The 11,201-nt window shown below is 46.3% G+C and overlaps 1 protein-coding gene across 1 annotated transcript; it reads left to right on the forward strand.

Moving 5' to 3' along the window:
- Positions 1 to 223: 223 nt before the first annotated feature.
- On the forward strand, positions 224 to 6,217 carry PROP1 (PROP paired-like homeobox 1). Its single transcript, XM_015066915.3, has 4 exons — positions 224 to 1,192; positions 2,641 to 2,751; positions 3,946 to 4,178; positions 5,116 to 6,217. The coding sequence occupies exons 1-4, from the start codon at positions 1,060 to 1,062 to the stop codon at positions 5,452 to 5,454; spliced, it is 816 nt and encodes a 271-aa protein (XP_014922401.2). The 5' UTR covers positions 224 to 1,059; the 3' UTR covers positions 5,455 to 6,217.
- Positions 6,218 to 11,201: the final 4,984 nt, after the last annotated feature.

Genomic DNA, 11,201 nt, shown 5'->3' on the forward strand with positions numbered 1-11,201 from the left:
CTCAGAGCCTGGAGCCTGCTTCCAATTCTGTGTCTCCTTCTCTCTCTGCCCCTCCCCCATTCATGCTCTGTCTCTCTCTGTCTCAAAAATAAATTAAAACGTTAAAAAAAATAAAATAAAAAAGAAATGAGCGCAGGATCACATAGCTTAGCAAGTGGTACAGCTGGGATTCGAACCTGGGGCAGTTTGGCTTCCGAACTTATACTCCTTCCTTCCACACTATTCTCCTTCTTGTGGGGTGAGAGGATCCTGGGTGTCAGGCTTCCTTGGGGGTCAGGATTGGGGGTTGGAATCAGGATGCCCTGGAAGACCAAATGCCTCTAAGCCTTCCAGCCCCCTGAGGGGTTATGGTTCTCTGAAATGTCAAGTCAAACTTGCAGTGTCTCAGTGTCTTTGGGGAGCAGGGGTAATGGGTCAGAGTTTCTTTGTAATATCAGAGTACCCTGGGGGCAATTAGGCTGTACTAGATAGCTGGTCAGTTTCCTTGTAGAGTTAGGGTATCTTGAGGCTGCAGGATGTACTAGAATTCAGCACTTGCTTGTAGGTTCAAGTTGAATACATGTTACTGGGTCTTGGGAGATCAGAATGTCATGGGGGCTTGGGTTGCTCCAGGAGGTCATGGTATATGCTGGGGTAGAGGGAGAAAGGTTGGTGTCTTCCATTAGTGCTTCTCAACTTTAATGCTCTTATGGATCAAAAGTTTGTGTGTCTCCTGCACCTCCATTCATGTGTTGAAGCCCTAATCCCAATGTGATGTCATTTGGAAGTGGGGCCTTTGGGAGGCAATTAGGGTTAGATGAGATCTTGAGGGCAAGGGCCACATGATGGGATTAGTATCTATACAAGAAGAGGAAGAGAGACCAAAGGTGGTTTTATTTCTGCCATGTGAAGACAAAGAAGACAGCTGTCTACATCCCAGGAATAGAACTTTCACCAGGAACTGAATCAGCTGACACCTTGACCTTGGCTTTTGCAGCTTCCAGACCTTGAGAAGTGTCTACTGTTTAAGCCACCCATCCTTTGGTATTTTGTTATGGCAGCCTGAGCTGGTGAAAATAAATGGATACCCGTTTATTCTGGGGATCTTGTTACAATGCAGATTCTGGTTCAGTAGGACTAAGGTGGACTCCAAGATTCTGCATTTCTAAGAAGCTTTCATGTGCTGCTGATGCTGCTGATTGTGGACCATACTGTAAGCATCAAGATCCTAGAGAATTTTTTTTTTTTTGGTCTTAAATTGTCAGGGTGCTTTTAAAAGGATGTGTGCGAAAGATAAGCATGACCGTGGTGATTCAGACTGTCCCTTCATGAGGGGTAGGGTGTCTTGAGAAGTTAGAACCTCATCCAGGGTTAGAGGGATCTTCTAGTAGAGGCAGAACATTCTGGGTTTCAGTGCGTCCTAGAGTATCCTAGAGTCCTGGGGTATCAGGTTGTCTTTAAAGGGTCAGGATCCCCTAGGGATGTCAGAATGTACTTTCTGGGTCTAAGTGATCTCAAGAAGCAGAATATTGTGGGTGTCAGGGTTTCCTGACTGCTCCGGGATCCTAGGTGCTTCAGCATTTCCTTGAAGACTCAGAATGTCAGGATGGCGTGGGCATCTCAGTGCCTCGCGGAGTCCTAAAGTCCAAGCAGTCAGGATGTACCCAGAATTCCAAGGCTCTCGAGGGTCAAGGTTTTCTGAATGTCTGCGTGACCCTGGAAGGTCTTGGAGTCCCAGGGGTTCTGAGTGAGTGAGGAGGTGACATTTGGGAGAGGAAAGCAGACAGCCCTTGAGAACTATGGTGTCCTGGAGATTCAGCCCATGGTTGAGGTTGTCCTGAGGTGGCGGAGGGTGTGTCTAGTATATTCTGAGAATCAGGGTATCAAGGAGGGGCCAGAATGCACTTGTGTCTTTTAGTTTTTTAGTTACCTGGAAACAGATCCTTGGATATTCACCCACATGCTGAGATGCCAGGCAGGCCCTACTCCTGGCCCTCATTCTGGTACAATCCTGCACCCCCTCTCCCCACGGTGGGGTTCTGGGGAAGGGTCTTAGGAGGAATGCATTTTCTTCTTAACCTGCCTGCTCCCAGGAGGGGATTTAACAGGACAAAAGAACTTGGTCCTCTGGGAATACGAGCTCTTGGCCCCAGTCCCTGGACCCTCCAACTGAGCACCTTCCCTCATCCGGCTTGTGATCCTCCCCTGACGAAGGGGGCTCTGGTGACCAGGCAATGATTGGATGGGCCCCCAGGGGCGAGGGGCAGGTCACTCCTCCAAGGCTCAGGAAGAAAGAGGTGGTGTGGGATTGCAGGCTGGGAAAGTAGGCAGCTGAGAGCAAAGGGAGAGAGAGACAAGGGGCAGACAGTGGAAAGTAGAGGCCAAGACAGAGAAACAGGGTCCGGGCAAGGCAGAGAGAATGCTATGATACTCAAGCGAAGGAATGGGGAGTTAGGGAAAAAAATTAGAAAACAGGGGAGACAGTGAGAAGGACAAAGATATCCATCTGTATTTCCATCCAGAGAGTGAGAGGCATAAACACAGGGAGAAGGAGCGAGATAAACAGGCAGAGAGGGGAACGACAGAACCAGAGAAAGACTGACCCAGGCTCAGAGACTCAGGGACACAGGAACCTGGACTGTTTTTGATCTTTGTTGTTAGCCATGGAAGCAGAAGGGAGGAGTGAGCAGGGTAAGCAGAAGAAGGGGCGACTTTGCAGCAGCCTCTGGCCCGAGGGCTACCCCGCCACTGGGACTCTGACCTCCACGGTGGGTGAGTGAATCTCTGGGGTGGTCCTGAGGAGGCAGTAGGTGAGGGGGCTCCACGCTTAGGCTCCTGGGGGAGGGCACGGCTCCCCACAAGGAAGGCAAGAAGGGGAGATAAAAATCAGCCCCCAGAATGCTAAAAAACCTTGGGCATCTTAGCAAGCACAGGGAGGGACAATGTCTTCGTTTGACAGACTGGATCCGCAGCCTTGGCATTGATGGACTGCTGAACAGCACACATGGTGGTGGGGCAGAGGCGAAGCTGAAATCTGGCTCCTCATCCCTGACCTCGTGGTTTGCCCACTGCACTGCCTCCTCTGAGATGGGAATCTGGAGGGGCCAGGGCTTTGGATCCCAAGAGAGCAGGGGACCACCAGTGGCTCAACGCGTGTGTCCCCAAGGTGGACAGTTGAGCCCCCGGTGGGAGCTGCTCCTTCGGTCCCCATGGGGATGGGTGCCTCAGCTCCAGACATCTCCTTTTCTCAGTGTGTGCCTTCCAGGTGTTTCCTTTCGCTCCGTGTCCTCTCTTCCCCGGCTGGCTCTCAGACTAATTAGTGTGGGGGCTTAGTGAGCCTGCAGGGAGGAGAGGCAAGCCTTTCCCACGAGCTCAGGTTCCTGCAGCCTGGTGGCCGGGCCAGGGCCGGGCCAGGGGAGAAGATGAAATGTAGGTGAGGGGAGGGTGTGTCTGAGCGGAAGAGGGAGGAATGTTTCATCTTCCCAGGTGAAGAAGCATGGAGGAGGACGGGAGCAGTCTAGGGAACGTAGATGTTGAACATGAGCCTTGAGAGCAGGAAACAAGTCACAGGTGTCCTATAGACCCGGACAGTTTGTTACTGTGTCAGAGCAAATAAGAGCCCCAGAGGGTGAGACCCAGGAGGACAGTACATGCTCCCAGAGAGGCGAAAGGCACACGGAGGGACACGTGTTGCATGGGAATGTTCCATGGGCCTGGACTTACAGGAGGCAGAAGTGCCCAGGATGAGAAGTGAGGCTCAGGGGTGACAATGTAGGTGGAGAGCCCAGGATAAGCGCACTCAGAGATGAAGTGGGGGCTCAGGCGGAGCCGGATCCAGCTCCTTACCAGAGCTGAGGGGTTTTGGGGGGTGGAAGGCAAAGGGGATCTGGGCGGACCGGCATCCGAGATTCCGGATGGACGGATGGGTCCACCCCACACAACCTCTCCCCTCCCCTCCATCCTCAGACATGAGCCCTCGGCCCTACAGGAACCTCTCTGGTGTAGGAGTGCGGAGACCACGGCTTTCCCCACAAGGTGCACAGAGGGGTCGCCCGCACTCCAGGCGCCGCCACCGAACCACCTTCAGCCCAGCGCAGCTGGAACAGCTGGAGGCAGCCTTTGGGAGGAATCAGTACCCTGACATTTGGGCCCGAGAGGGCCTCGCCCGGGACACAGGCCTCAGTGAGGCGAGAATCCAGGTGATGCCCCAGGATCCCCCACTTCTCCTGGGAAGAAATGTAGATTTGGTGCTCAGGAGCTATTGGGGCATAAATTCTCATATGGCATTATAACCCAAACCTAAACGTTCCCCAGAACATGGCCTCGCCCAGCAGTCAACATAACCTCACCTAAAATTAGACTGTCCCTTGAATATAACCCTAAGCTCTAACCTGATTTTCAACACCCTACCCTCAACCTTCATAGGAATGTGAATCCTGAGTGCTTGGATGGCCCAGTAGGTTAAGCCTCTGACCTTTGATTTCAGCTCAGGTCATGATCTCATGGTTTGTGGGTTCAAGCCCCAGGGCCTGCTTCAGATCCTCTGTCCCCCCCTCTCTCTCTGCCCCTTCCCCACTCTTTCTCTCTCTCAAAAATAAATAAAACATTTTTAAAAATAGTGAGGTGAATTCCAACAGAAATTCAATCTTAAGTGTTTGCATGCATATGTACCCTTGTCCCTAACCATGGCCTTGAGACTCAGCCAGCCTGATGTGCCTTTCATCCGAACCATAGAAATCATCTTAAGTATAAAGCCGCCACCCTAAATCCAGCTGTCTATAACAATAAAATTCGTCTCTAATAATCCTAGGGGAAGTTTCCTATTCTCTGTGGAGGGAAGATGCCATCGTGTCATATTGATCTCTTTCGTGTTGGAAGTTGATATTCTTAATTCACCCAAATTCATAGTATGGCAAATTTAGACACAGGTTGGGAGTGATGGTGTTGGTCTTGCTTTGTTAATCTAGGCCCAGCTGGCCTATGCCTTTGGGAAGAACTGTACTTCCTCTGCATGGTCAGAGAGGCTTATGCTCTGTACCTGAAGCTTCTGTCATTGAAGGGGAGGGGGGCTCTGATGTGACAGGGCCACCTATTTGAGAGAGAGGCGTTGATGTGGCTATTCTTCCCCTTCCTCAGGTCTGGTTCCAGAACCGCAGAGCTAAGCAGAGGAAGCAAGAGCGGTCACTGCTCCAGCCACTGGCCCAGCTGTCTCCTGCCACCTTCTCTGGTTTCTTGCCCGAGTCCCCTGCCTGCCCCTACTCCTACCCAACACCACCTGCACCCATGACCTGCTTCCCTCACCCCTACAACCATGCCCTTCCCTCTCAGCCCTCCACAGGCAGTTCCTTTGCTCGGCCCCACCAGTCTGAAGACTGGTACCCCGCCTTGCACCCAACTCCCACTGGTCATCTGCCTTGCCCCCCACCCCCAGCTATGCTTCCCCTTAGCCTTGAGCCACCAAAGTCCTGGAACTGAGGTTGAACAGGAGCTGATAAGGTAATCTCCCAGCCTGTGGCCCTGGTGAAACTCAGGGAAAGCTGGGTGGCTTCCCTTCCTTCTAAGGATCAAGTAGAAATTTGGTGATGGGCAGCTCAGAGATAGGAATTTAAAAATGGGAGATCTGAAGAAGGCATCCTGAGGTGATTAGTTGAGGGAATGTGGGGAGGTGAGTCTATTAGAAGATACAGATAAAATGCTCAGTGGAGGTAACCAGGTAGAAGGGTGGTATTGACGATGGAAGCAATTGTTGCCACTGGTGAATGGAAATTAGTGAACGTGATACAACTTTCGGGGCTTCATTAATTGACATCACAATTGAAGATCTGCACCCAGCAGTTTCCAACTGATTTCAATACGGCTTTTGATTTAAAGTCTACCTGCTCTTCTTTCCCCCATCACCCACTCCCACCACCCAAATCAGTCATTAACTTTTGTTCATTAATGTTCTAGAAAGATCTCTTGAATTTCATCTTTCCTGGCCCCATATCTTCTAACTAATCCTCCTCAATAACTCCCTTAGCTCCAGCCTTTCCCATTGCCACCAGACCTTGCAAATCTGATCATCACAGATCCGCTCTCCAATGTCTTATAAAAAAAAAAATAAGATCTGAGTCTCCAACGTTACCTTCAACCTGACTCTTAAAATCAACCACATGTCAGGGCGCCCGAGTGGCTTGGTCGGTTAAGCATCCCACTTCGGCTCAGGTCGCGATCGCATGGTTGGTGGCCTCAAGCCCTGCTTCGAGCTCTGTGCTGACAGCTCAGAGCCTGGAGTCTGCTTCGGATTCTGTGTCTCATTTCCTCTCCACTCCTCCCCCACTTGTGCTCTGTCTCTCAAAAATAAATTAATGTAAAAAAAAAATTTAATCGACCGCATGTCATAACATATGTGGTTGCTGATAGAGAAGAAACATCTGATTTAGGGCTGATTTTCCAAATGCCATTGTGAGTCTTAAGGCTCACAAGAGGTCATTCCCAGGAAAAAAAACCAGCGGTGAAGTGCCCTGACCTGAGCCCTCCTAATAGAAACGTGGTGTGACCTAGCTGGTGGCACCATTTATATACCATATGGCTAATAATGTACTTATTTTACTCATAATTTACTTACTTATACATAAGCCTACCTCGCTTACTGTTAGACTTATAGAAAAATTCTGAGTACATAAGCCCCAAGGGCTTAGATATTCATGTTATTTGTAGTTTTATATATAAGCCTGGAGTAAAACCTCCTTGTTATACTTTTGCTCTCCCATGTAACTATGCCCTTGGGCCAGACTGCCTTCCAGAAACATCATACCAGTTTGCATGCCTCCCAAAAGTACCCAAGTGTTGGTTTCAGCCCATCCTTGTTGGCCTTTGCCATTTTTGACATTTTTATTCACTGAGAGTGATGTCTCCTTGGTGATTATTTGTATGTTTTTGTTTAATCGACTGCTAGTGAGAGTTAAACAGTTTCATGCTTATTGGCAATTTATATTTTTTCTGCATCACTTCTTGGAGGCATTTATGTATTGATAGAGTCCTCTTTTATTAGTGATGGAGGCTTTTGTGCAGTAGGGATATAACTATCTGGTCATATGTGTTGCAGCTGTTTTTTGCCATTTGTTATTTTTGTTTTAGCCTTTCATTTGTTGTTGTTGTTGTTCTGATCCATGCGTTCTTTATTCCATGACCAACCACTGCTGCATCCAAGCCACAGTACACAAACCTCAACCCAGCCTTACAACAATCTGAGGTTTACAGTACATTTAAGGCTTTTACATTTGAAAAGAAAAGTTAAAATAAAACCAAAGAACACCCAAACCCAAGCCCCCAACCAGGATGAGTAGTGTAGCAATTTTTAAGCATCTTACATTTCTGATGCTTACTCGGTGCAACTCCAGTGTCAAAACCCAAATAAGTCCTAAACTAGAAAGATTGGTTTAGTGATAAAAATTTTTTAATTTTTTTTAATGTTTATTCATTTTTGAGAGACAGAGACAGAGCACAAGCAGGGGAGGGGCAGAGAGAGAAGGAGACACAGAATCTGAAGCAGGCTCCAGGTCTGAGCTGACAGCACAAAGCCCAATGCAGGACTCAAACCCATGAACTATGAGGTCATAACCCGAGCCAAAGTTAGATGCTTAACTGAGCGAGCCACCCAGGGACCCCAGTTTAGTGAAATTTTAATTACATAAATTCTTCAAAGCATAAACTTGTAATTTTTTGTCTTGGAAATGTTATAAAAAATTTTAATAGCAAAATACAGGAATAAAAACATATTAACAAAATGTATTCAATCATTTACATTACAAAGGATTTGCAGTTTGTTGTTGTAGCCTAATGTTTTGATTGTCTGGTTGGCCTAACACAGAGCCTAGCCCACTTTCCTTCTGTAAAGTTCTCCTTGTAGGCCTTTTTAAGGTACTGTACATATTTGCAATTATATTGTGCACAGATTCTTAATGGGTAGTTTTCTTTTGTGTTTTAGACTTTCTAAGCAAGGGTTTGTGAGAGTAGTAAGCCCATGCTCTAATGCTGTAGGTATCAATTGTATGTAACTTCTGTTTTCAGCACCTAGAATAGTACTGATTATGTAGAATTGAGAAAGTATTCACCCAGTTCATTCTCTGTATTGTGTGGTTTGGATGAGGAACCCCAGGGGAGACATCTCCCTTTGTTTTTACTGGCTTCACCCACATTTTCTCCACCATTTGAGTCAAAAATATTACATCCTGGGGTGCCTGGGTGACTCAGTCGGTTGAGCGTTGGACTTTGGCTCAGGTCATGATCTCACAGTTTGTGAGTTCGAGCCCTGCGTCAGGCTTTGTGCTGACAGCTCAGAGCCTGAATCCTGCTTTGGATTCCATGTCTCCATCGCTCTCTGCCCCTCCCCTGCTTGCACTCTGTCTCTCTCTCAAAAATAAATAAAAATTTAAAAAATTTAAAAAATATATTATACCCTGAATCACCTGAAATTTATTTTAGGATGCTCAGTCATGCAAAATAGCCATGTAATTTCCTTTTGACCAGCTAGCTAGTCTTACCAATATAATCCATCCCATAGTCTAACACTGATTTGTAAAGTCCTATTTTTTCATACGTGAAGTTCTCATATATATACAGGACAGCTGTAGCACCTAATTCTCTTCCATCAATTAGCTTGTCTGTTCTGGCACCTCTACCATAGGGTTTTAATTGCCAAAAATTTAAGGATTATTGATATCTTTAAAATGTTAAATTGTCTTATCCAAACGCAGATGTGTCCTGACATTTTTTCCAGACTTCTCTTGTGTCCCTCAGGAAAGTTCTTTATATATACACATGTATATATATAAAACAAATCTTGGGGCACCTGGGTGGGTCAGTCAGTTAAGCGTCCCACTTCGCTTAGGTCATGATCTTGTAGTTAGTGAGTTCAAGCCCCGCTTCGGGCTCCGTGCTGACGGCTCAGAGCCTGGAGCCTGCTTTGGATTCTGTGTCTCCCTCTCTCTCTGCCCCTCCCCTGCTTGCACTCTGCCTCTTTCTCAAAAATAAATAAACATTAAAAAAATTTTTTTAAATTAAAATGGTAACAACAAAATTCAGTATTTAGGTATAAATTTAATAAAATATGTGCAGGATCTGTATGCTGAAAACTATAAAATTCTAATGAACATAACTAGATAACACCTAAGTATACAGGATATCATTTTCATGGCTCAGAAAACTCAATATTCTGAGGTCAGTTTTCCCTAATTTGATCCAGAGATTCAGTGCAATTCTAATCGAAGTCTCTGCAGGCTGTTTGTTTGTAGATATTGACAAGCTGATGAAGAGTTGTAAGCAGCACTCTGAGAACCCTAGATCTGGAAACGTGAGGGTTGATTGGCTGATGAACAAATTTTGCTTTCTCTCAACGTACTTGGTGTTTCCTGCACACTCGCAGACCACACCGCACCCACAGATGAACTTGGGCCAGAGCAACCCTGGCCCCTTGAGAGCAGACACTGGAACCAGTGAACCCATCACTTGAGAGGTTTTTTTTTTACCCTGCCCCGGCTCTACAGCTGGAGGGATTTGGGCCAGACCAGCTCCTCCCCAAAGCCGGCCCTTCTGCGGACCAGATGAGCGTCAGTCACCAGAGCGCAAAAGGACTGCAATCCCCAGGATGCTCCGCGGCGTTTCCGCCTACACGCGGTTGCCTAGGGGAGCAGCCTCTGACTTGGAAAGAAGTTGGTTCGCTGGGGTTGATTCAGCTGCGGTCTTGGTGAGAAGGCGGCAGGTTTGGATCCCGCGGGGAAAGGCTTTGGTAGAGCCCGTCGGAGCAGCAGGGGAGAGACTCCCGCCCAGATGGGCTCCAAACCGGAACTCCGGAGGGCCCTTCTGATGTCCCTCAGTCCTCTCCTGACCTTGAGGATACCTGTCCCATTTCAGAGGCGAAGCCACTGAGTCTCTGAGTCTCGCCGTCTTGGAACAGCTGCCGCGTGTCTGCTTATCTGGTTCATGCTTTCTAATTTTCAGGAAACGCTTGTAAGTTTCTCACGTGGCTTCTTAAAATTACTCCCAGGGATTTGCTTTTGTTGCTACGTTAATACGATGCCCTTCTCCCTCCCTCCACCACATTGTCTTGATTGTTTTATTAGTCACAAATAGGAAAGCTTCTGCTTATTCATGTATCAGTCACCTTGCTGAACCGTCTTCTGAATTCTTAACCATATTTGTGTATGTGTTCCTTGTTCCAGTAGTGTTGGAAAAGTTCAAGACATTTACCTCTCTTTTGGGGTTTCAAATTTAACTGCATTGGCAAACACTTCTCGAACCAGGTGGCGTAAAGTTGTTAATAAAGCAACCTGATTTTGCATAGGTGGTGTGGAGATACCAATAGTGTTTGAACACCAAGGGTTTGCTTTAATTTAGATACTGTTTGACGTGAAGGGAAACGTCATCCTAGTCATGTTAGTGACATTTGTATATATACGTGCTCATTTATACATAAAGTAGGAAAATGTATGAGGTTTCAACCAAGGACTTAAATTTAAATGGATCTTTTTCCTGTTTTGCCATTTAACATCATACGTAATATAGAATCCTTCACAGTGGACCCACTGTGAATCCCTGGGATAAATCCAACGTGATGTATTAGTCATTATTTAATATACCTTAGATTCTATTTGGTTATCTGATTTTATTTATTGGGATATTTTTCCTCCTCTTTATCAGGTTCAGGTATAGATTCCTTTGCATAATGAGCTAGATCGATATACATCTTTTGTGTTTTTTTCTAAAAAAAATTCTGTATGCAATGGAAATCATCTCTAAAATGTAAAACCATCTAGATTCAAAGCCTCTGGGGTATTATTCTTTGTTCCATTTTATTTATTTTTTGTTTTAACGTTGCTTCTTTCTGAATGTATTTTCTTCCATGTTGTCAATTTCGTTGGTGTTCTCAATTTTATGAGTAAATAAGAAGCCACAGTTGTTTTTTTGTTTGTTTACATTTTCTTTCACCAATGCTATATACACAATTCCTTTTTTTAATTTATTTTTTAAATTTACATCCAAATTAGCATATAGTGCAACAATGATTTCAAGAGTAGATTCCTTAATGCCCCTTTCCCATTTAGCCCATCCCCCCTCCCACAACCCCTCCAGTAACCCTCTGTTTGTTCTCCATATTTAAGAGTCTCTTATGTTTTGTCCCCCTCCCTGTTTTTATATTATTTTTGCTTCTCTTCCCTTATGTTCATCTGTTTTGTACCTTA

This window comes from Acinonyx jubatus, chromosome A1 (assembly GCF_027475565.1).
Source record: "Acinonyx jubatus isolate Ajub_Pintada_27869175 chromosome A1, VMU_Ajub_asm_v1.0, whole genome shotgun sequence".
Lineage (NCBI taxonomy): Eukaryota > Metazoa > Chordata > Mammalia > Carnivora > Felidae > Acinonyx > Acinonyx jubatus.

What these genes read in the sequence shown, in the direction of transcription:
- PROP1 (XM_015066915.3), top strand. Translation starts at nt 1,060, where the DNA reads ATGGATACCCGTTTATTCTGGGGATCTTGTTACAATGCAGATTCTGGT. An exon ending in TGCTGATTGTGGACCATACT is followed by an intron (nt 1,193 to 2,640) that starts GTAAGCATCAAG and finishes CTTTGTTGTTAG; the next exon opens with CCATGGAAGCAGAAGGGAGG. An exon ending in GACTCTGACCTCCACGGTGG is followed by an intron (nt 2,752 to 3,945) that starts GTGAGTGAATCT and finishes CTCCATCCTCAG; the next exon opens with ACATGAGCCCTCGGCCCTAC.